This window comes from Dermochelys coriacea, chromosome 22 (assembly GCF_009764565.3).
Source record: "Dermochelys coriacea isolate rDerCor1 chromosome 22, rDerCor1.pri.v4, whole genome shotgun sequence".
NCBI classification, from domain to species: domain Eukaryota; kingdom Metazoa; phylum Chordata; order Testudines; family Dermochelyidae; genus Dermochelys; species Dermochelys coriacea.
The window spans coordinates 17,435,181-17,460,655 of record NC_050089.1 but is presented as its reverse complement, the minus strand read 5'-3'; the positions used below and the strand labels follow the sequence as shown (position 1 = coordinate 17,460,655).

Here is a 25,475-nt window from a genome sequence, read left to right as displayed (position 1 = left end):
GAAAACTGGAAAACTTGCCTTGGTGCCTGTTTTCTGTAGGTGATTCTGAAAATGTCATCCCCAGCCCCATGGGCCCAGAGGTGAGTGTCTTGCTGGCTTGGACCTGGCTCCCCCACTCCCGTTGGTCCTCTTGTCCCTCTGGGGCTGAGTGGGTCCTCTGGTGCCCCATTGACCATGACCTGGGTTCCCTGGTCCCCACTGATCCTGAGCTCCTGTTGGAGCAGAACTGGGTCACTCCTTGGGTCGGAGCTAGGCCCCAGTCCCTGGAACTGGGTCCCCTGGTCCCCACTGGCCTGTACCCCTCCTTGGCCTCAAGCTGGGCTAGGATTGCCAGTTTTGGTTGGAGGTAGTCCTGGAGGTTTCATCCTGTGACAATCCTGGAGGGCTAGCAACCCTAAGATGGGTCCCCTGCTCCCTAGGGCACTATGTGCATCCTGGAGACTGTCTGGGGCGAAAGTGCTTCCCCGTCTGAGTTCCTGAGCTTTGCAAATGAGAAATGAGGCATGTGACTCAAACGGTGGTGTCCGTCCCAGCCGCCTGTGCAGGCCTGTGGCTGTACCCTGCGGGGCAGACTCTGTTACTGCAGCTCACAAAAATTCCACGTCCGTCACTTACCATTTATAATTCACAGTCAGGAATGCATCAGTTTTCTTCCCTCTCCTGCCCCCCAATTGGCTTTCCTCCCTGCTCCCCCTTCTCTCTCTAGCACATAATGAGTTTGATAAGAAATTGTCTCGTTAACAGGATTAGCCATGGAAATCTCTAGTCCCCTCCTATTCATTTTGTAATGTTCTTCATCCTGTTCTGTAATTTTCTGCTGGTATTAGGCGTCTGTGGACCACCTCGGGGAGATTAATTCCTGCTTGTCCTGTGATAGTGTGAATGCTGATCTGCCAGAATGGTGCACTCTGCAGCTGCCATGCTGTCGTTATGGCTAATTTACATGAAACCCCCATTAACTCTTTCCCTGAGAATCCTCGTCTCTTGAAATCTGCCGCGCCCCTCAGTCCACGAGCTACCTCCTACACTGCAGCCCTGTCCCCTGTGAGATGCAGGGGACAAGTCTTGCACCCAGGCGTGGAGGAGGCAGCTGGGCTGGTGGGGAGGCGAGGAGGTAGTTTGTTTTTGTGATAATGACGTCTTTCCTAAAGTAAGTTCTGCATATAAATAAAATGACTCAAAAATACTCTGCCTTGTATTAGAAGGCACCACTTTTCTGATAGCACTGTCTCTTTTATAGAAAGTTGCGTAGACAGATGCATTAAAACCTTATGGACCAAATTTTGCTGTCATTTACCAGTGTAAACCCATTGATTTCTGTAGCGTAACTCTGGATTTACCCCAGTGAAAATGAGAACAGAAATTGGCCCCATGATAAATAATTACCCTTAATTTAATAATTCTTTATAACAGACAGAAGACATGGCCCCCAAGGAAGTTATTAAAAAGAGGTCTCTGTTAATACCAGTTTTAGTGAGGTATGAGCACATATCTGTAAAGGTGGGTCCGGTTTTTGGACATGCTCACCCACAACTGGGAGCTAAACATAAAGAAATTTGGGGAAAAAAGGCCTGAGGAATTTTCTCAAAGATCATTTTAAAAAGGGGCTTTGGGGTTGACTTTAGATCAAAAGGTAGATTTTGAGAAAGCAAAGCTTTTAAAAAGCAGAAGACCAATAACAATGGTTTTGATTAAATTAAAAAAATCCATGCAAAATTATTTGCTTAACAATGTAAAGATGCCATGTTTGCAGTGCTCACGGTGCAGCGTTTTGCTCCTGCATTAAAACCTCCAGCTTATCATGCACAAAAGAGCTGTTTTGGTGCGTTTCTGAGAGGGGAAAAAAGTAAACAAATTGCATTAATGGGAAAGAGATGAGGACACTGGATAGCCTTTTGCCTGTTAACATTTACAGGATTATTTGTAATTTAGCGCAGGAAATTGGTGTTTTTCAAAATGATTGTTAACCTGACAATGTCCTTTTATTCAATTAATTTTTCTTCTTTATATTCATTGAGTGTCCATGAACAGATTAGTTTCTTCTAGTTTTATTTGCAATTAGTTGCCATACTTTTGGTGACTAATTCTTGAAATGTGGCTTGTGTCCAAGCAACTGCTGGTGGCAATTTGGTATACAAACATGTCATTTGGTTGGTTGGTGTTGAGTTTTGACAGGGCACATAAGCTTCATAGTAATACCTCACTTTCCAGAACTCTTGGGATAGGGTTTGGGATGTGAATAGTTGATTTTACAAAGTCAGTATTTCTTTCAACAAATATTTTCCAAGCTCTGCATTAAAAAATTTCTCCTTTCAGGGATGTTCCAGCTGCAGAACTTGTTTGCCGGTCTTCTCGTTGAAGGTGAATGCTGAAAGGGGTTAACAGACAGGCATGGCCAATTTGTTTTAAAACCTGAACAAATATTTGCAGGACACTTGTTTGAAAAAACTGCCCAGTTTCCCAATCACTAGTAATCCTCCAAGGAAGCTGAAAAGCCAAATGTTTCCAACAAGTCAGTGGAAATAAATCTTTAAAACGATGCAGAAGTAATTGGTGGAACTCCTAGCCACAGCATAGCATTAAGCTAAGCAAGATTCAAAAATATATTAAAGAAACATATATAATATTTATATATATAAATTTATAGACATTTATATGGCTAAGCAGATCCCTCAGTTGCATAAGATAGAAATGTACTAGGGCTATAAACTTTTATGCTTCAGGACCTAACCTAACCTCCGGCTGATGGGTTAGAAAGAAACTTTGCTCTGGGGGAGGATTTTTCCATACGTGCCCTTTCTGGGGTTTCTTCCGCCTTACTCTGTAGCAGCTGGTGCTGGGCACGGATGGAGACAGGAGACCAAGTCAGATGGACCATGGGTCTGATCCAGTCTGGTAAACACCGTGTTCTTATGCTGACTAACATCTGTTCTGACCTGCAAAAGCTGGACACCCAATGTGAGCTTTCAGACAGAAAACATTTCCAAATGCCTTGGGCGTGAAACAAGAGGGAGAGCACCACCTGCAGCTGAGGTTAAATTGACCTGGCAATAATTGCTTTGCAAAAAAAGGGGCTATTGCTTTGGACGAACAACCCTTGTTGTGGTTCCTCAGCTTGCTTTATTTGAATGCAGGGTGCGGAGCTGCGTTTGGTGCAGGAGCTGAGATGTGGCAGATGGCAGCTGGCACAGCAGGGACGGTTTTTTAACTCTTTTTTTACAGTTTTTGGTAGAGGAGAAGACATTGCAGCTCTGTTGGCTCTCCCAGGCTTAAATGCAGTGATCAAAACTGAAACCAAACCTGGAGGCTAGGGGGAATGTGGCATTTTTAATGCTAGACTGGGATCCTGCAGTTCTTTTTTAAACCCCAAAGAACCAATTCACTGGAAAAGCACCACTGCTGAGCTGCAGCTCTGAAATGCACGGAATGGGATTTGTCAGGGGATTAGCATCCACAAAATAAATCTGTATTCTCTGGTTCTCAGTAGCCAGCATAGGGCCTGGCAGGGCGATAGTATTGGGCAGTAAGACCCTGCCAATGTACATGATCGCTGTGGAGACCAAGAGGTGGCATGGCCTAAGCACAGAGTTCTTTGAGGTCGGGGGGAGGGTGAACACGCTAATGCAGGGCCCTGTACAGTGGGCCCTGGAAGCTGAAAGGAGAGACTTCCTATAATAGGGACATTAAGGAAGAACAGAGCATTTGCAAATGATGAGTAATTATTGCCATCTATTAAAGGGCAGAGGTAGATGTGTTAAACCTCACGCGCATCAGACGAGGTGAAACCTGAGATAATATTAGGTGGATGTAGAGACAGCTGTGGCGATCAATCATGCAAGAGGCAGAAAGTCTCTCTCTCTCTCTCCAGGTCAGAGGTGTGTGAAATAGCATCCGTCTTGTGAATGAGCTCAACTTTTCACTACCCAGAGCCATTTCATGGGAGGAAGAGTTCCTGTGAGTCTGGGGCTGGCTGGAAGGCAATGCTAATTAGGGGTTGCTTGCGGGGAGAAGGAAGTGTTGCAAAGCACAAGGAATAAAAGAGCCTTTGGCAATAATAGGTGGGGAGCGGCAGTCCAAGGAGAGCTCTTTAACGCTGGGAGATGACAGGCCAAAAACAGGTGGAAGGTGTAAAAAGAAGGCAGGATTTACTGAATGGCTGACATTCGAACCAGAGCAGTGCAGACCCAGCCTTGAGCAGGGCGTGGCATTCGTCCTACACAGTCCAACTCGAGTTCTAACACTCAGCTACAGTGTGTTGGTGGCTGGCAGTTCTCACGTTAAAACACATATGGCCCCGCTTGTAGAAGCCTAGCAAGACTAGAAGAGCGAAGCCTGTGTGGTCTGGTTCCTAGATAGCAAATGAGGTGACAGAGCAGCTCTATGGGTGTAAACAAGGATAGAGCGGAATTACTGTTTGTAAGCGCTTTGGGGCAGAGACTTGCTCTGCATTTGGACAGTGCCTGGACTACATTCTGGGAGCTGTAGCAATAGAAATAGCAGGTAGGCGGTTGCACAGGAGTCTAACCCAGAGTCCTGGTAAAACAACACAAAAGGAACATGGCACCCATGTAACGGTTTAAAAACCGGCTCATTGATAGGTCTCAAAATGTAACTGCAAACTGGCAATCATTGAATGGGTATGTTTCTAGTTGGGTCCTGCAGGGATCAGTTCTTGGCCCTACACCTTTTAATGTTTTTATCAATGACCTGGAAGAAAACATAAAATCATCACTGATAAGGTTTGCAGATAGCACAAAAATTGGAGAGTGGTAAATAAATAGTGAAGAGGACAAGTCAATGATTTAGAGCAATCTGAATCACTTGGTAATTGGGCACAAAGAAACAATATGCCTTTTAGTTCAGCTAAATGTAAATGTGTATATATACATCCAAGAATAAAGAACGCAGGCCATACTTACAGGATAGGGGACTCTATCCTGGGAGGCAGTGACTTGGGGATCATGGTGGATAATCAGCTGACCATGAGCTCCCAGTGTGATGCTGTGGCCAAAAGGGCTAATGTGATCCTGGGATGCATAAACAAGATAATATCAAGTAGGGAGGTAATATAACCCCTGTATTTGGGATTGGCTGCTACGGGAATGTGTGTCCAGTTTTGGTGTCCTCAATTCAAGAAGGATGTTGATGTTGGAGGGGGTTCAGAGAAGAACCATGACAATAATTAAAGAATTAGGAAGCATGCCCTGTAGTGACAGACTCAAGGAGCTCAATCTGTTCAGTTTAGCAAAGAGAAGGTTATGGGGTGGCTCGAACACAATGTGTAAGTACCTGCATGCGACACGTATTTAATAATGGGCTCTTGTTACACCTGTTCCGCTAGACCCGAAGATCCAAGGGCTGGAAGTGGAAACTAGGCCAATTCGGACTGAAAATAAGGTGGACATTTTTTAGTGTGAGTAATTAGCCATTGGAACAACTGACCCAGGGTCATGAAGGATTCTCCATTACTGGCTATTTTAAAATCATGATTGGGTGTTTTTCAAAAAGGTATGCTGTCGTTCAACCAGGGAAGTCCTAGGGCCTGTGCAGTGCGCAGTGGTCCCTCACGGCTTTACAGTCTATGGAAAAATTAAAGAAGGGCAAATTAAGGCTGAATTATCTGGACAGTGAGTCTTATTTGGCTGTGGACTAGTCTTCCAAGGGGAGAGGCAGGGGGAAGGCTCATCAGCTAGGACATGGCAGAACTAAGCAGCACAAAGCGCTAGAGGATGTGCTGCAGGGAATTGTCCTGCCTTGGCTGGGAGGAGCTGGCACCTACGTAGTCTTTTCCCTCAGCAGCTTCTCTTGTTCTGCAGTGACCTGAGCTGACCCCCGCCCCAGCAGCACTTGCATCCCACTGCGTGCCCAGTAGGTGAGAATTTCAGGGGCTGACTGTTGTGGGGGCAATCGCACAGCCAGCAATGTCTGGGCCCTCTGTGCAGCATAGCTCCCATGGCTGGCTTGCTAGCGATTTTACCTGCAGGATAAAATCTGCATTTCTGTTTCAGAGGGGTCGCCATTTCTGTTGTAGCACTTTGAGCGCAGGTGGGCCTCCATCGGGTGCCACCAAATGACAGGGCATTGTGGTTGGAAAGGGCTCGGAATTGGGCAGTTCTATTTTCACTCCCCGGAACAGTTACATCCTGTTTTCAAAACCTCCTCCCTTCCTTTTTCTCTTCTTTGGTGTCATTCTCCTCGCTCAGAAAATGTATTTAAATGCAGTTCCATTCTCAAAACGTCCCCTTCATGCATATCTAATGAATGTCAGGGAGATGCTATTACAATGGAGCCGAGTGGGATCCAATCTTGCAGAGTGTCTACAAGTCATTTGGATGAAACCCTGGGAGTGCTCCCAGTTTTATTACAGCATAATTAGAAATAAAATCTAGTTGCACTAGGAGAATGAGAGATGGGTGTTAATCCTGTAACAGGGGAAGATAAAGATGTGCCTGTAAAAGAGATCAAGGACAGAAAGAGAAAAGCTTTTCATGACTCCCCAATTTTCATCCCTCCTATTTTATTTTTCCCCTCTCTCTAGCTCAGCATCTATTCAGTGTCACTTGCTGCAGCTGGTTGAGAGAGGACCAGTTTTTCCAAATGCCCCCAGCCCTGTGAGATGTCAGCACCCTCCCCTCCTGTTGTTCAGGGGTCAAGAACACAGAAATCCCACCTAGCACAGCAGCTGGATCAGTCGCGGTGTTCGGGGTGGTTTAATTTCTGGAGCATTTCTGCCTCCTCACTCAGTCACTGGGAGGTCAGCAGCTCGGCACGTGTGTGGCAAGGGATTCTATTTAGGTCTTCAGTGAGCTCTACATTGCCTTGCTGCTCCGCTGTCTGAGGCAGCTCTGTAAGCAAGCCTCCCTTGCAGGTTTCTTTTGGGCTTTGCACAGGGAGGCCAGTGCCCTGGCTCTGTAAGGTACCCCATCCCCAGAGACCCTACCTGCTGCCTGTGTGTATTCTGGCTACTTAATATGCACAAGGTATTCAAATCCCAGCCCAGGCTCTTCAGAGCAAAAGTGGGTCATTCAGATGTTGCGGCCCTCTTTTTATTGTTTAAAATCACTTCCTGGAATGGTCCCTTTCAGACTAAAGTTAAAATGAGAGCACATAAAAGAACAATACCTATGGAACCGCAGTGGAATTCTTAATTGGAGCCTTAGGTTGTGTGGGCAAAAACTGCATGGTGGAGCAGAGCACTGGGCTGGCTTGAGACGGGCCCCAGTCATACACTGGCAATCCTACAACCCTGGTCTCCAGGCGTAGCCTCTCCTTTCATATGGAGGAAGTTCTCTTGCTCAGTACAAGTCAGGTAAGTGTTTAAATGTGCACATGTAAATTGAGTGCTGGTGAAAGTCCCCACTGGGCACCACTGGAGATCCTCTTCTCCCCACTGTAAGGGGGAGCAGCAAGGGCACTGGCTGTGCAAACTTCCCCTGCTACATGCCGTGAATATGCCTCTTCCCTGCTCTGGGCTGGCCACGCCCTGCTCGGAGAGGGTATCTTGCTTTCCCAGTGTCTGTCTCATATCTCTATAGTATACACACTGTGTACCCCAGGGCCCTGCAGACTGAACTACCCTCTCACTCCCAGGAGATGGCCCCTTCAGGCAGGGCTGAGAGTTTCACCTGGACCTCCGACTCCCAAAACCACTGTGGAGGCAAGATGACCTTTCTAGGACATGTTATTCTCTTTCAAGCTAAGCCTTGTTCTTTCCGGATAGAGGAGGACAGGGAGTCTTGGGTAGAAAGCGTGACCCACTTACAGAGCTAGAATCGGTTATTTCGCAGCTGCCCATGAAACTTGAAGGTGGATGTGTTCTGTATGGGCGTTTGGCTGCTCTGTACTACTCAGCCTTGTACAGCCACACAGGAGAAATATGTCGCCTTTCAAAGGGGTAGGAAACCTGCCACTGCCTTACAACCCCCCTGGGATTATGTATGCAGGGAAACATGTAAATACATCTGTTGTATATCTCGCAGTACTTATTACATTTGCATTTGGATTAATCAATGGCTTCTATTTAACATCCATTGGATGGATGGATGGATCCTTAATCTCTGTCTAATCTAGCCTAGCTCTAGTTTAGGTGTGTGTAAAGCTACCGACCGGCAGGTTAGCCTTCTAATTACAGTGGCTGTGCGGAGAGGCAGGCCCATTGTGCAATGCCCCAGTTGCTGACTTGGAGGGGATGGCTCCTTGGCATCTGGGTTGTGTAGGATCTCGAGGGAGGTAGCTGAAGGGGTGTTGATAGACTGAGACAGAGGGGTAACATGATCCGGGCAGCAGGCCTAGAAAATAACGCCTGTGCTTGGATGCCAGGTGGCAGAGATTTTCCATTACTGCTGAGCTGGAGAACACAGACTCCCTGTCCTTCTCCAAATGACATCTACATTGAAAGGCGGGATAGGAAAGCAGAGGTACACTGAAAATCACAGGCTTCGTCTTTGGGGCTTCCCTGCCTCCCTCCCTGTCTTTGCCCTGGGGATATATTCATTACTTTAACCGTGGCCAGAAATAGCTCTCAACAATCACCGACTGCCCAGGATGCCATGGGATGCATATGCTCAAACTACAGCTAATTCATAAATGCTGGCACCTATTGATTCCCCAGCAGTTAAAATAGAATGCGTAAGGAAATATTGGCCCCAGAGTATCAAGGGAAAGTTATCTCATTAGTCTTATGAACTATACAATGTGCTCTCTCCTGCAGCCCTGACCCTGCTGTTTTTATAAATCTATATTGGATAGAGCAGGAACTGGTAACCTGTATTGATTGTAATTTTTCACTTGAAATTGGAAGGCACCTGGGATGGATACTGGGGTTTCTTGGCCATTGCAGGCTTCTGGGTCTGGAAATGGGCTTTGGCAATGCCCCAGGCTTGTATGTGCTTTTTGGAGTTGAGATACTTTTCTAATAACCTACCAAAACATGGCCATGCATGGAGACGACTCTGCAATCCATTTGCCCGCTCGCCAAGATGCTCCTGTCTCTGTCTAGGTAATCTGATCCCAAGACAAGTCACCCAATGCACAGCCAGACTGTAGTCACACTCCCCCCTCCCAGCACTGGCTGGCCATGACACCACGAGACTAATGGCCAAACCCATATATGCCAGGCAGGGAGCTGAAGCCAGTTATCAGATGGGTGTGAAATAACAAGAGTAGCCCTTCGCTGTAGTACCTGGCAAACATCAGCTAGCTCCCTGCAGCATCCCTCGGAGGGTGAAGCCGGCTCCTTTGGACAGAGGAGAAACCTGAGGCACGGAGCTGGGAAGGGACTTAGTCAAGGCAAGTCTGAAGTGGCTGCCTTCTTCCCCAGATTTGGCTCTTTAAACCTTGCTTGAGTTGCTGTGTCCCTGTTTTCTACTCTCATGTCCTGCGGGGAGCGTGATGCATTGGATCCACCTTCTGTGGGAACACAAGAGAGGGAGGATGGAGGAGTAAGAGATACCAGAGTCCCCTTCCCTCCCACCATCCCTTGGTAGTGGGATTTTTGGAAGGTTATTTGCAGAGGCTGCTAGTTGTGTCTAGCTCTGAGAGCTGTTAAAACAATGCAGCTTCAGTCTGGCCACAGATACACTTAATCCTCTGCTTCCTGTAAACCTTTCCCACCTCCTGGCAGGCAGAAAGATTTGACTTTATTCCACAACCATCGACGTTAATCTTGCTAGAGGAGCTGGCAATAAGTCACTTTGGGGAGGTGTCCGTTGGAGTGGTTCACATCAGTTATCGCCCACGTCTTTCCCGCCAACCAGTGTAATTCTCTTAGACAAAGTTATTTGTCCCTTTTTTAAAAATTGAAGAGACTCCATCAGGTTGTGTAAACCCTAAATTTAATGTCACAGTATCTTTAAAATTGTGTATTATAATGGGCAAGGTGCTCATTACTTCCAGTGCAGAGGGATTTTGTCTTCACTCAAAAGGTCCAACCTTTGAACAGTATTAAAATGGATGAATCTACTGCACACCCGGAAGGGTTTAACATCTAAACACTCTTGTTGCTGTGAAGATAAATGATGGAACATCCATAGAACCCAGGCTCCCCATTCCTGGGGAGTGCCCATGGGAAGGATGGCCTGCAGGGTACTGTGTATGCAGGTAATTGTTTCCCATCTTGCACTTACTTTCAGAGATGAAGCTCTTCCCTCCCTGATACCCTGGTCATGGAATCCGTACAGATTTGAGAACAGCTTGTACATAACTCAGTTCATACAGAACTCAACCTGTAGATCCAGGCAGAGCCACAGGCAAGTTATTGTCACTTGATAGTGAGTCTCTCAATATTTGGTGGGTTTTTTTCTAAGAGCCCCAGCTTCTGGAGTCATGTGAATATGGGAGAATCTCAGCTTTCACTGGGGAAAATAAGTTTCCAGTCCTCATGGTTGCAAGGAAAAGATTGAAAAGGTGACCCCTGACAGCTCAAAGGATAGAAGGGAATGAGAAAGAATCTGTTTATTTTTTAAACTCTCTTGGATTTGGGGGTCGTGACTCATGATACTTCAGCCCTTGGGTTGGCAATGTGGCACATGCTAGTGACCAGCAGAGTTCCAGGTGTGGACAGGGTGTGCCATGGTCCAGGCAGTCCTGTTCTGCAGAGAGGGCTGGCTTATTAGGGAGTCCCAGGGGTCGGTCTCTCTCTCTCTCTCAGAATGTTTCTGTCCAAATCTGAGCAGCTCCCACGTGATGCAGACTGAGAGGAGTGAAGGACTTGCTGTGCTCCTTGCAGTTGGGTCTATGGAGAATGCTGGGCATTTTGCCTTTCTTAAGCACATGAGAAGCATCAATGTGGTGCTAATGGTCCATGGGCCCTTTATTCTGAATGGCCTGATTTTCGGGTGTTGAGCTCTTGTATTGAGCTCAGTGGCAGCTGCCTGGCACCAGGCCACCAGTCGTGATGCCATTATCATAGAGTGACTCCAGGCAGCAGGCTGGGATAAATAGGAGATCTGTCTGCCTGCCTCCACAGATCATCCCGCCAATGCTGATTCTGTTGGTGTCCAGGGAACGTGCCCCCGGACCAGGTGTTTGGAGTAGCTCAGGAAACATTCCCACCACCCCAGCGAGTTTGCTGCAGGTTTTACCTGGCACCCAGGGACTGGGGAGTTGAGTCAGGGCTGGTGAGTGCTCATGAAGCTCAGAGTGAGCCGGCAGAGTGCTCTTTGTGTGTACCGGTGCCTCTAGGCTTCCATTGAAGCTACTCCGCACAGCTGGGACCAGGGTCTGGTCGGCTGGAGAGGCACATATCCCAGCTCCCCTTGCTGGCTCCCTGCCTTCTTTCATGTATGGAGAGTACAAGCAGCCTCTTCAGCTAGCTGAGCTGCTGTCCCTTGTCCGAGGCAAGCTTCCTCGTTGGAGTCTAATGGCTTGAGGTGGAGCCATATGTGTATTTTCTGGCCCAGCACATGGGTTACGTCCATTTGCCCTCACAGCACTCCCACCCGGCTTTGCTCCCTGTCCACCTTGCCTCTAGCAGGCTGAACTCCTGTGGCTGGCTTGCTCCCTCACCCTGGGGAGCCAGTGCCTTTGCATGGCAGGCAGGGAGCATTCTTATAAACGTAAGGAGGCCATTTTCAGACCTGGTGGCAGGGAGCCCAAGTGTAAATAGGTGTGAGGGCTTTATTTGTATTCATTTCATGGTGGGGGATATTCCCCACCCGCCTTTGGTCTCCCTGGGCTTTTCTTCGCTCTCCACTGTGTAGGCTCAGCAGGTCCCTCATCCATTTCCCCCACAGCAGGCCATAATTTGATTCTTATCAAACATGCAGAACTCATGTTGCAGAAGGTCCCTCCAGAGGTTTGAACATCCTACTGCTGCTGTCTGCTCTCCCTCTCTCACGCTGCGTGTCGCTCCAGCTCGGGAAGCCTTTGTTTCCGGAGGAGTAACACGGCGTTCTGAAAATGGTACCACAATTAAATATGCACCAAAAAATAGTGGGGGGAGGAATGAGGACAGTCAGGGTTGTGGAGCAGCAGTTTGCAAGATGCAGCGGCCGCTCGTTGCCATAGAAACAGCCTCCCCCCTTGCTTAAAATTCCAGTACAGCCAATATTCTGTGCTTACTGGTTTGCTGAGAGATGAAACATTAATGATCTATTTGCATTTTATTGCAATTGCACCTGTGGGGCTTTTCTTTCTTCTTTTCTTTTTTGGATCTCTGTATTAATCCCTCGATACTTCAGATTGACAGCTCAGAGCTGTGACGGCTCTGCAATTATGTGTGTGCTGCGGCATTGACTTTGCCATGTCATAACACAGAGACAAAACAACACATGCAGATTTTGGCTAATGAGCATCTAGCCCCTCCTTGTAAACACGGAGATAGAAATATCTCTTCTCTCTCCCTTCCTTCCTCTCCCCTCCCCTTCCAGATTTTGCAAACCTGAGTGTACAAACAACTCATTCATTGATCATTTTGATTTCTTGTCAGGTCTCCTTTTGGCTTCAGGGCTGGACATTGAGTTACTGGGCCTTAAAGGCATTTTTGCATGTGGCTTTCCAGTCTTTGTGTTTATTTAGGCATTCTGTTAAGTTAGATGAATGTTAATTGTTCATTGAAGTCACTATTTTTCTCTCTGTTAAGAATCCCTGACACAGAACTTGCTCTTACTGCAATTAGAGTAGGATAAATGAATATCTGGCTGATATTCAGCTAGATAAATTCATGGAAGATAGATCCATCAGTGGCTATTAGCCAGGAGGGGCAGGAATGGTGTCCCTAGCCTCTGTTTGCCAGAAGCTGGGAATGAGTGACAGGGGATGGATCATTTGATGATGACCTGTTCTGTTCATTCCCTCTGGGGCACTGGCCACTGTCAGAAGACAGAATACTGGGCTAGCTGGACCCTTGGTCTGACCCAGTAAGGCCATTCTTATGCTGAGATGGGAATGTGCCGGCTGGAGTTGGGACTGACCATTGCTCTGCCTTGTGTCGTGGTTTGCTGCGGATATGCTACGTGGTAGGAAGCCTCCTCTTTGGACTAGCCTGTGAGTGTTGCTGGGTGGAGGAGGGTGGGGGGCATCAGGAAGGATCAGGGAGTGGGTTGTGAGCCTTTGTGCCAGATTGGTTTCAAATTTATGGCCCCCTCACTTTAAAAGATCTCTGCTTCCATTTTGAGCATAAAAGATGCTCTTTCCTTTGCCTGAGTACAGAACTGTCCAGGCTACTTCCAAATGGTGGAAGCTGATTCTCAAGCAAGGCCCCATCCTAGGTGCTGGCAGTTGAATGAGTATCGAACCTGTTCCCAGGTCTGTGGCTAGGGGTGCTGTGCTGATGGACGAGCCATCTTTCAGATGAGAGAGAAAACTGGGGTTCTGCCAGTAACGAGGCTGGTTCTGACGGGACCCAACGGAGAGTGCCAAGTCAGGACAAATCACTTCAAGCAGGGCAGTTACAGCCCAAGGCTGGGGTTTCTGTGCACACCAAGGCAAACCAAACCTGCCAAACAGAGAAGACTTTTGGTTTTACCCCACTGGCTAACCACAAGTCACACAAGCAATTCCCTTAGACACTCCAGTTTCACAGTATCACCACCAGTGCCACTCATTATGGGGACAAATGGTTATGAAAACCAATACCCTAGTAAAAGAAAAGAGGTTCTCTTGATTCCAAAGGACCAAGCCCCAGACCCAGGACAATATACAAATCAGATCTCACCCATAAATCACGCTGTTGCCAATCCTTTAGAATCTAAAATCTAAAGGTTTATTCATAAAAGGAAAAAGATAGATGAGAGCTAGAATTGGTTAAATGGAATCAATGACGTACAGTGATAGCAAAGTTCTTGGTTCAGGCTTGTAGTAGTGATAGAATAAACTGCAGATTCAAATCAAGTCTCTGGAGTCCATCCTCAGCCGGGATGGGTCATCAGTCCTTTGTGTAGAGCTTCCGTTCGTAGCAAAGTCCCTCCAGAGGCAAGAAGCAGGACTGAAGACAAGATGGAGGAGCTGCAGCAGCTTTTTATAGTCTCTTGCCATGTGGTCTCTGCTTTCTTTGTCCCAAGGACAAGCTGTCCATCACATGGCCTGGAAAAACCTCAGAGTTCTGTCCATAGGCAGGCTCCTGCCTATTTTGCTGAGTCCCCAGGCGTGTCTGCCTTCTCTCAATGGGTCAGTTGTGTAGCTGATGGTCCTTAATGGGCCATCCAGCAGGCTAGACAGAGCTGACACCAACTTGTCTGGGGTGTCACCCAGAAGCATAGCACAAGTTTGAAATAGACAGTATAGAACCAATATTCATAACTTCAACTACAAAAATGATATACATACACAGATAGCATTATCCCTGACCAGCAAACCATAGCCTTCCCGTAGACACCTCACATGACAATCTCTGTACAATATTTGCTGTAAATATATAACAGTGGTTGCAATAGTGATCTATACAGTTACAGATTATATCAATAATGTCACCTCCCATCTCTGGTCACAGAAGATTCCCATGGCACTGCTCATTTTCATGACCGAAATCAGACTCAGGAAATTACATTCTACCAACATTCTCCATGCTTGTGCAGTGGTGCTATGTGGCAGCGCTGTGCTGCTAGTAAACAGCTGCCATGTCCCACTCAAGAGGTGGCTGCATTGCAGTGGTGGGCCCAATCTTTTTGTGCTCTTTGGGGGTGAAAGGCTCTATCTAACGGTTAGGAATTGTGAGCGCCGTTAGAGCAGGTTGCAGTGTGCTTTCCAATGGGGAAAGCCAACTTTAGCCTCTTTCCAAAGCCATTTGCTTGCCTTCCTTTTCATGCTGCTGCTATGTTCTTCCACAGCATGGGCGTTTGCTCGTTAGTATGTATTAATATTCATGGTGAATTATAAAGCGGGGACCAGGTTAATAAGTGGGCTAATGACTCCTTTTTCACCTGCGCACTAGCCTGAGGCATGGACAGAGAGGCCTTACTTTTGTGCTTCAGTGCGGGAATGTCTCCTTGTGGACTCTCTCACCATTCCAGCTGGCTCGGTTTATGCTGCTTGTTACCTGCTGTCCTCTGGAATCTTCCTCCTGGTGTTCAAGTATCAACTTAAGATTTGTTTTTGCAAGCTTCTAAGTAAGTTCAGCTAATTATTGACTTGGCAGGATGGATTCCCTTTTAATTGCCACATTGCAGCATGGCACTCTGAGACTGCACAGCGCGGTCAGAGTTTGGAGTTGCAAGCTTGCCTCTCGCCTGGCCCTGCCTTCTTTAACAAGCCACCACGGAACCACCTCTCACTCTCCTCCCAGGCCCAGGGTCTCAGGTCCCTTTCTGCACATAAATTGAGCTTGTGGAGGGGTACTGCAGAGACGTACTAGTTTGCCCATAGTAAAATGGAGTCTGATTAGACCCAGAGTGAAGCCAGTGCCAGAGCTGAGAGTGCAGCCTTAAATTCTGTCTGTCCAGTGCATTTCAGCAACCAGCTGGCACCACTGCTTACTCTTGTTGAGCTTTTATATTGGGAGCACATTCAATCAGATGAGGGGTATATTTTAAGTTAACCTGAAGATTGTGACCAACAAATAAGTTCTAAAATGGGCGCCTAACACCATTCCTATGGAATGTCACGGTCCACTTATTGGGGCGCCCCGACCCCAGGTTTGCATTCTCAGACAGATTCATCCACACTCAGAATGGTATCTGTGCATCCGGCTTTCCGTCTGTATGTGTCTCTGATCTGAACATACGCTGCAGTGCTCTCCTTTCCTGATTTTAGATCCCCATTTAAAACTGCAGCCCCCGAGCTAAGGGAGGAGTCCAACCCTTGGTTTGTCTGGACTGCCCAGATGCTGTATTGACCACAGCGGGCTCTCATCCTGTGCTAGCAGTTGCGGAGCTCCTGAGATGCAGCAGGGCAAGTGAAAGACCAATTTTCCCCCTTGAATTCAGCTTTGACCTTGTTCCTTTCCGTAACTTTATGCAACTTCCTGTGGGAGTTCCCTTATTTTATGGTATCTTCACTGAGAGACTCCAGTGGTTGGGGTTCAATATATACACAGGTGAATGCTTCTCTGCAGAGCGGGCATTCGCTCACCCTATCCCTGGGATGCGTCTTACTGCCTGGCGATGCAATATGTTTAGTTTGATCAAACACAGAGAAATAACCAGACTTTTCCCTCTCTTCTGCTTGTGTCTCCAGAAAATAGGTTTTTTATTACTTTTTATGGAGGTTTGTACATATCGGATGTGCAGAAGGAAGATGCCTTGTCCACCTACAGGTGTATCACCAAGCACAAGTACAGTGGAGAGACACGCCAGAGCAATGGGGCTAGGCTCTCCGTGTCAGGTAAGTCTCTGGATCTGAACCTGCAGCCAGCAGAACTCAGCTGTCAATCTGTGTGTGCGAGTCTGTGTCTTTAATCTTCTTATCTGGCTCCTGTCACCATGATATCGGAAGTCTCCCAAAATGGTAAAGTGTATGCACATAAAAGGACAGCCCAGGAGGTTCTAATATGACTGGGAAGTCCAGCATGAGCCTTGAAAGGGGCTAGATTTTCAGACGGTGCTGAGCACCCATCTTTTCTGGCATCTCAAATTAAGAATGGCCATGTAGGGTCAGACCAATGGTCCGTCTAGCCCAGCATTCTATCCTTCAACAGTGGCCCATCCCAGGTGTGTTAGAGGGAATGAACAGAACAGGTAAGCATCAAGTGATCCATCCCCTGTCGTCCAGTCCCAGCTGCTGGCACTCAGATTCTAGGGACACCCAGAGCATGGAGTTGCATCCCTGACCATCTTAGCTAATAGCCATTGTTGGAGCTATCCTCCATGAACTTTTCTAATTCTTTTTTTTAAATCTAGTTATACTTTTGGCCTTCACAGAATCCCCTGGCAATGAGTTCCGCAGGTTTACTCTGCATTGTGATGAGTTGAGTCACTAGGCACTTTGGGAAATCTTGGCCATAGTTCTCTCTCTGTTTCCTCCAGTCAGCAGGGACAATGGCCTTTATATTACCTGGGTGGGGGGTTGTTTATTTGCTTTTTCTGTGGGTGTGGAGATGGTGGTAGCACAGAGAGAATGAGGATGAGTGAAAGCCTGGATGGGGCGAGGGGTGGAGATGGGAACATTTTATCCTCCTGTTCATCCCCAGGAGTGCTAGCTCTTGACAAGAAGAATCCAGCACAAGTTGCCCCATGGAGGGGCTTGGCTCGGGTCCTGTTTGATTGCTCCTTGTGTGACTCTGCAGACAGGAGCCTGTGGCAGGGTGCTGCAGGGCCCTCTTGGTTCCTGCCCCTGCTGTGCCGACAGGGTCACTCAGAGACCCTGGGGTTCAGTAAACACTGGTGTCGTTGGTTTACGGGTTGTGCTCCTGCCAACCTTTTCACCATACACAGCTTGGGTTCTAATGTGTGCACCAGGGAGGGAAGAGCTATTGCTCTGCTTCCACTCCCCCACCTGGCTTCCTTCCTCCTGGCTAATAGGGTGAACAGCTGTCTCCCATTCACCAGTTAGGTGCAGGTTTTCTCTAGCAAGCTCCAATTTACTTCCTTTCATGGGTGCTGGCGTGACAGAGGGCTGAGTCAGCAATTCTTTTCCAGCACCCTGTCACAGAGCCTGACATGGGAATCATTGGGATCTGTATGGGGTAGATCTAAAACCCAGGCACTGTGCCCTGGCCAAGATGCCAGGACCCGTGCTGGGCTCCTGTCTGCTGGAAGGAGCTCTTACCATGTACTAATTTATGGCTCTTGCCCTCAAAAGGTAGCAGATCAGTTATTTACATTGACTTCCATTTTCTTAGCAGTATAATGGACTTAACTCCCTCTATATATTAATTATGAGCTGGACATTATAGAGTTCTTAGAGAGGCTCTTGATAGTACAGCAAGTTAATGCACTTGCCATTCACCTCCACGGGCTTCTGTTCAAAGGCCGCCAAGGTCATAAGCACACGTGAGCGGTGACTCCAGCCCACTCCTTCCTGAGCATTTTTCCACTTGGCAGAAATGACCACGGCAGTTTCTTCGCAGGGCAGGAATTGCAGGGGGTGCGAGCGTTCTGGTCTGAAGGGCATTGGCAGGGCTGGTGTGGGGGAGCCCAGGGCTGGAATTACAGGGGGCATGAGTGTTCGGGTCTGAAGGGCGTTGGCAGGGCTGGTGTGGGGACCCCACGACTGGAATTAAGTGCAGGGGGTACTGCAGATGAGCACTGAGGGGCGTGGGCTGAGCTGTGTGTTTGTGTGGGGTGTTGGGGGCAGGACCAGGAAAGCAGGAGGCACTAGAGGTCGGGACTGAAGTATCTAGGCAGAGGTGCATGTGGGGATCCCAGGGCTTAAGAAGGTTTTTGGGGGGTGACAGGTCAGGATTGGAGCCCCCGGCCTGAGCTGTGTCAGGACAGTTGACCCTGGCCTTTGGCACACTTTAACAATTGTCCTCACCTTTCCCTGCTGTCCACTGACTCTCCTCACAGTGACACAGGGCAGAGTGACACAGGATGAGGTGGTGCTGGAAGCGATTTTGTGGAGGTTAATGAGATTCGGAGTCAGCTCCTTGAACAAGGCACAGACACCCCCCCTGCATTCCTGGTCCATCATCAGGAGGTACTGGAAGAGGTGCAGGGGCTTGGCTCAGGTCTGGCTGGCCAGAGAGGGATCTCTCTAGTGGCAGCTCTTCATGCAGAACCAGATGCAGCCGCAAGCCGCCTTCCATCCAAGTTAGCTCATCTGCCAATTGAATTGCCCACCTGTCTTCCAGCCTCGCCCCGCCCCACTCCACTCCCCCCCCAACCTGGAAGTGAAGTACAGCTGCCAGTTAGGTATCCTGGGAAGCCATGCAGCATGACACCGGGATGTGATGTGATGTGATGTGACAGGCCGGTATGTGAGCAGCCCGATGCGATGTGATGAAGATGCAAGTGATACTGCAGCAGACAGCGCAGTCTGTACTGCTGGGTGTCGTGGGGAGCTCCAGGCTTCACTGCCTGCCCAAGTTACTCTGATTTGGAGGGACTTCACTCAGCTTGAATTCAAATCACCCCTTGCACCAATCAACTTCGAATCCCTAGTTCTTGACCATATGTTTGTTGGCCTTGTTTGTGTTGGTTTTGGCTCCCGTGTTATAACTGGTTGATGGCTGTGCCCTGGCTGTGCAGTGTGGGCTCGTGGTGAACAGAGGGGCAGATGGAGAATGGAAGCCAGGGCTCCTAGGTTCTGGCACTGACTCGCTGTGTGACCGTGGGCATGTCACTTTTATCTCCAGGCCCCATCAGTAGAGGAGGGATAATACGTAGCTACCCCACAGCGGGGTTGCATGGGTTAAATAAAGTTTGCTAGCACCCTGTACTTCCCCAGTGCACCTCTCAGCTGAGGACCTGTGCATTGTCATTCGTATCCAAGAGCCACCACCTTGCCGCCCCATGGCTATTGGGCGAAGTAGTTGTCTGAAGGGCAGGGTCCTGTGTCACCTGTTGGCAACATCTGCCCACGAGGAGGCAGGCCCGGGGAAGGAGGTGGAGCTGGGTTTGCAGCAGGGAGCGTGGCATGTTGTGCCAGAGTTAGCAGCTAGGCAGACCAGACGTTCAGACCTCTTACTGGTATGTGTCCCTACCTGAAGGGCATGAACAGGAACCGCCCCTTCCCTGGGCTTTGCGCTGTCCTCTCCTGAGGTCAAGACCCCCCAGACCCTCTCACCAGGCTTCATACAGTCTTCTCATATGGACAGGACCCCTCCACTCACCCCTCCTGGGCTTTGCGCTGTCCTCTCCCAGGATGGGGTGTGTTCTATTTTGGGGTGGGGGCGCTCAATCTGGCTTGGCCCCGTGCTGGCCATGGCTAGTATTTCCATGCCATGGCTTTCTACTGCAGCGTGGGAGCAATGAAAACCGTGTCTTTCCGCTGGAATTGAATTTCATGCCTAAGACTCTGTGATTAATTTTCTCCCCTCCTGGCCGCCCGATGGGCCCCTGTCCTTGTAAATTTTGAAATATACGACAGAATTTGTGTCTTTTGCACAAGTTAGGTCCCCTTGCGTAGTTCCTACAGTGCTGTATTTATCTCACCCTCTCCTAGTGAGTGTGTCTCCCAGCCTTCCTGGGAAGAGCCGGGGGAGAGGGAAGGTCAGCCCAGGTATTGCCCTACCCTAGGCCAGTCACCCTGCTTGCTGAGCACATGCTAGGCCCCCACCTGCCCTCACCTGTCCCTACCTCATGTATTCATGAAAACCGTGCTGCAATTGGCAGGGCCCCAACTGAGATCGTAGGTTGGGTACGTTGCACTGGCCAGCCCAAAAGCAGCAGCATGTGTTCATTCTGGACCCAGGGCCACAGCTGGCTGCCCCATTCCTGGCCATGCCGTGGCTGTCCTGCCATCTAGAATAACCAGGGGTCTTCAGAGGAGGAGCGCCTGTGTCTGGATAGTTTGTAGCTGAGTTGTGTGGCTGCCCCCAGGTCACTAAGCACAGGCCTTCCCCGGTATCCCTGTCCTGGTGATGGCTCAGGCAAGACTCCTGGGTCCCCAATGTTTATAACCAAATGCTCTAGTTTGCCCTCCGCCCCCACGTAATGCACCAGCCAGATGGTGCAGGCTGAAGAAAGGGTGTGTCGGCCTTTGCTCCATATCTGCTTTTGAGCAGTTTGTTTCCTCTCTGCTCTTAGACCCAGCAGAATCCATCCCTACCATCCTAGATGGCTTTCAGTCCAGGGAGGTAAAGGCAGGCCAGCTGGTGGAGCTTCCATGCATTGCCTCCGGGTACCCGAACCCAGCCATCCGGTGGATCAAGGATGGGCGCCCACTCCCTGCAGACAGCAGGTGGACCAAGCGCATCACAGGACTGACAATCAGTGACCTGCGTGTGGAGGACAGTGGGACATACATCTGTGAGGTCACAAACACCTTCGGGTCGGCCGAAGTCACCGGGACCCTCACAGTCATAGGTGAGAGCCAACAAAACAATGGAGAATGTAAACTTATGGGCTGCTCCATTGCACATCTGGGGAATGGGGGTTGGGGGCAGTGGGCTCATCAGGGGAATGGGAGGTGGGCACATCTCTAGAAAGGATCCATCCATCTCCTCAGAGACAGTAAGCCTGGTTTCTGTTCATCTCATTTTATTAATACTGGAACTGGGCATGGGCCAAGAGGGTGGATCCCACCCCCTCCCCCTTCCAGACTTTGGGTCAAGTGGGATTCCAATCTGGATCTGAGGTCCATGGTTCAGGCCCATCTTTGCTCAGATCAGAAAGGGCCTACCTGGACTCCCCAGAGCCTGAACAATCAGCCAAAGTGGGTGTTAGAGGGGAATCGTGACTGCTGCCGGATAGCCCAGTGCTGTAACTGAGTTTTGATTTCTCTTCTCCCTTGCATGTCAGGTTCGGTTGCTCTGATGCCGTGGCCTGCGTGGGTTTTATATGCCCTGGGTTATGTTCTATGTGTTAGTGTTATGGCCTATTTTACTGTCTTCTCCTTAAACATTAGCAATAGTGAGGTGCGCAACTCTGGATTTCATTGATCATGCCATAGTGGGGGCGTCCTCTCTAACCTCCCAAAGTCCTGGCCCGGCATTCCTTGGCTCTCTGTTAACCTGGGATGGATTGTCTGGGGGCAGCCCCTTCTTGGGTTGTTCCAAAGTTCTGGCCAGGAATCTGGAGACACGCCTGAGGTCATCCCAGGGCTGTTTGTTTGCATGGGGCAGGTGGTTCTGAGGGATTCTAGCCTGGCTATTGCTGGTCCCTGTTCCAGAACTGCATGAGTCATAGAATCATAGAATATCCGGGTTGGAAGGGACCTCAGGAGGTCATCTAGTCCAACCCCCTGCTCAAAGCAGGACCAATCCCCAACTAAATCATCCCAGCCAGGGCTTTGTCGGTGGATGGGTGATCAAAATGAAGTCGCCTTCTTGGCCCTGGCCATCGTACAGTGCCTGGTACATTGCCTCAGGGACATGCCTGTGCTGTATGCCAGAGCACACGCCTTGTTACACGTAGAGCTCAGAGCATTTGAAAGAAGTTTGTTTATTTATATCACAGCAAAATATCTCAGAGAGCCCCAGATTTACCATTTTAATGGAGGGAACAGACCAGGACTGGAGGAAAACCAGAGCATTGTGTTGTGTGACTGGTTGGGTTATTAGTGTTAGTTTTATATTCAGGGCCTGCATGTTGTGTTGTGTTTGAATTTATGTTTAATAAACTCCAGCCAAACAGTAAATTCTGTCTGGGGAGGACATGCATTTATTGCAGGCTTTGTTCCTGGGGATCTCCTCGGTCCCCAGTAACCCAGCTATGCAGCATGGCCCTGGGGTGGGAGGCATGTTTGCCCCAGCTCCCACAGCGACACTCGGCATGTTCTGCGAGTTTGTGGAGGGGCTAAAATCTCGACATGCCCAGGCAGGCGCACATGGGGCTGGATCGGAACGGGAGGCTCCACCCAACACAGCAGCACGCTCAGTGGGCAGCTCCAGGGAAGTCTCTGCTCAGAGCAGGCCTGTCGCACCTAACACATCAGCCCGCCACGATGTCCGTTTCCAAACGCAGCCAGCCCCTTCACGCCAGCTCCTGTGCAGTCAGAGCGAAAACGATACACAGGGGAGGCACTGCCTGCCCCCCGCACTCCAGGCTGGTGGGCATGCTGCCCACACCACGCAGAGGAGCGTGTGTGGGGGTGACATTAAGATGAGGGGCCCTTGCTGAAGACTCTGAGGAAAGTCTGGGACACACCTGGCTTATTGTGCAATGACATTTCATGTGCAGTCAGGCTAATGTTTCCCCGGGAGAGAGACCACGTTAATCAAGGGACTCATGGAGTGCGCTGTGCAAGGAGTGCTCCATCTCCCAGCCTCGCTGGTGCCAGCTGTCACGCCAGCCTTGCCCTGCCCCCTGCACTGTGATGGTTCCTCCTGGCAGTGCTGGGTGCAGTTGCACTAACCCCCCATCTAGCCCCCATCGGGGTAGGTTTTGTGTAAGGCTCCTGATTCCAGCAGGCCCCCTTTCCCCTCGCCAAATCAATTCTTGCTCTTGACTCAGCGGCTGATGGAAAGGCTTAGGAGCAGGGGTCTGGGCCTGCAGCTGGTCTACCCTTCCCAGGAGTTTGCTGGTCGAGGCAGACTCCTGACCCCAGCCAGCAAACACACGTTCGAATACAAATTGCCTTGTCTGCACTAGGATTTGAGCGTGTGCTCACTAGCGCGTGTTGAAAACACACCTGATTCCTAGTGAAGCCAAGGCCTTGCTGTGCTCACTGTGGCAGGTCACTTGCAGCGTTCCCGACAGCAGCTTGCTGGTATCCTCCTGCTGCAGCCCGGGGAGTAGAAGGGAGACCTCGCTGCCCCTCAGTGTGATGGGCCAGATTCTGCCCTGGTGCAACTCGGCTGGCGCCAGTCGGGTTCCCCTGGGGCCTTCCACCTCCTGTGCCGAGAGAGAGATCGCTAAATCCTTTCCCCAGGCCATGAGCCCTGAGTGTTTTTTTCTTTTGCTTCTCACCCTGTCTTGCACAGACCCTCTGCACGTGAGCCTCACGCCAAAGAAGCTGAAGACTGGCATTGGCAGCACAGTCATCCTCTCTTGCGCCCTCAGAGGCTCGCCAGAGTATGCCCTCCGTTGGTATCGCAACACAGACCTGGTGGTGCTGGACGACTACATCTCCATCCGGGGCATTAGCAACGAGACCCTCCTCATCACTGCCGCGCAGAAGAGCCACTCTGGGGCCTACCAGTGTTTCGCCACCCGGAAAGCCCAAACGGCGCAGGACTTCTCCATCATTGCGCTGGAGGGTGAGTCGGCTTCTCAGCCATGACGGTGAGGAGGGGAGTCATTAGAGGGTCTCTCCAGTGTCCTTTGCCACCCATGAAATCTCTGTGTGCAGAACAAGTGCAGGGGAGATTTACAGCATCGCTAGGAGAGGAGACTGTTGCCCCTTAATTAGACCCTTCTCCCCTGCTTCCTGGCCTGTGTCCAGGCATGTGTGTACTGGTCAGTGGGTTCCAGAGCTGTGTCCATACACAGCTGCAAGCTTTGCCCATTTCTGCACCTGGAAGTGAGATTCTGCGATGCCAAGCGCTCCCCGTGCTTTGCCCAAGTGCTTGGACGCTCCCAAGGTGCTTCACAACAATTCACTGACCTACGCCATGCAATGCCTATGCGATGTAGGGGTCAACCCAGCACTGAAATGCAGCCGTCTGTGGGGCAGAACCAACAGTTATTTAACAGCACCTAGCAACGCTGCTCAGTATTTCAGGAAAGGAAAAGAAGAAGAATTCCCGTTTGCAGGAGGAGTTGGGTGAGGCAGAATGTAGTTATCAGACATGGTGTGGTCAGGAAGTTGCTCTCCATTAGTGAAGGTCCTAGGGTGCTTTTGATAACAGATGGCCAGGACTTTAGTGTAACCTGCTGTAGTAACTGCAGGGAGAGAACCACAGCTGGGCCCTGTCCTCTGCAGAGAGGGTCTGTACCAAGAAAGCAAAATAAGTAACAGTAACTAGATGGAGAAAGGAGGAGCTGCCCAGATGGGGCTCATTGTGGTCCCCTGGCCTTGAGCATGTGCCCATCCTCCCCAAAGGCATCCTCCCTCCTCTGCCTCCCAAGTAGTGTCCTTCCCTTGAGTGCATGTGCCAGGGTGCAGGCTGAGCCCTATGTCCCTGCCCCTCATGCTCCCTTTTATGTCTCCTCTGAAAAATGCTACTAAGCCAATGTCCCCTCGGTTCTCACCAGCCCCTGTGAAAGCAGCAGCCCTCCTCCCTGGGGAACGCAGGCTGGGCATGGTGGGGCCCTGGCCAGGGAGCATGGCGTGTCAGGCACGTTCACCCCATTGGTTTGTTGTTTATCTGTGTCGTGGAAGCACTAGGAGCCACAGCCCTGGACCAGAACCCAATTGTGCTGGGCGCTGGACAAACAGAACAGGATGCCCCTGCCCCCAGAGAACTGACAGTCTAAGTAGTGTTTCAAACCCTTCGTCAAGCTTGTGCCTAAATGCAGCTGCTTGCGAGGGCCCCAGCCTGAAGCCCTAACATGCCCCTCTCTGGATGTCTCTCCTAGATGGGACCCCCCGGATTGTGTCCTCCTTCAGCGAGAAAGTGGTCAACCCAGGTGAGCAGTTCTCCCTGATGTGTGCTGCCAAAGGCGCTCCCCCACCCACCATCACCTGGGCCCTGGATGATGAGCCCATCCAGAGGGACAACGGGCACCGCACCAATCAGTATACCATGTCGGACGGCACCACCGTGAGCCACATGAACGTGACCAGCCCGCAGATCAAGGACGGAGGGGTGTACCGGTGCGCCGCGCGGAACTCGGTGGGCAGCGCCGAATACCAAGCGCGAATAAACGTAAGAGGTGCCTGTCTACTTTTAAATATCAGCATAGGACTCATACTGGGCTTTGTTCTGTTCTGTTTTTTGGTAGAATCGCTCTTCTTTTGTGCTGTTCCACCCAGCTCCCCCACTGCCCTTGCTGTACTTTTAAAGTTGCTTCAAATCATCAGCATGCACTTGGTCGAACAAACCTTCCCTGTGGTTCATCAAGTGAGGCAGGACGTGGGGAGCCTACGGAACTCATTGCCACAAGATTATATTGAGG

At 49.8% G+C, this 25,475-nt stretch overlaps 1 protein-coding gene across 7 annotated transcripts in view; it reads left to right on the top strand.

Moving 5' to 3' along the window:
- The window catches only part of DSCAML1 (DS cell adhesion molecule like 1), a 307,623-nt gene that overhangs the window by 173,929 nt on the left and 108,219 nt on the right, over window positions 1-25,475 (top strand). For 6 of the 7 annotated variants that reach the window (XM_043500855.1, XM_038380607.2, XM_038380611.2 and 3 more), the window contains 4 exons: window positions 16,111-16,257; window positions 20,562-20,840; window positions 23,399-23,674; window positions 24,936-25,232. In XM_043500855.1, the coding sequence (XP_043356790.1) occupies window positions 16,111-16,257; window positions 20,562-20,840; window positions 23,399-23,674; window positions 24,936-25,232 (999 nt within the window). The remainder of the gene's footprint in view (window positions 1-16,110; window positions 16,258-20,561; window positions 20,841-23,398; window positions 23,675-24,935; window positions 25,233-25,475) is intronic. The other variant, XM_038380613.2, reaches the window with a different exon arrangement.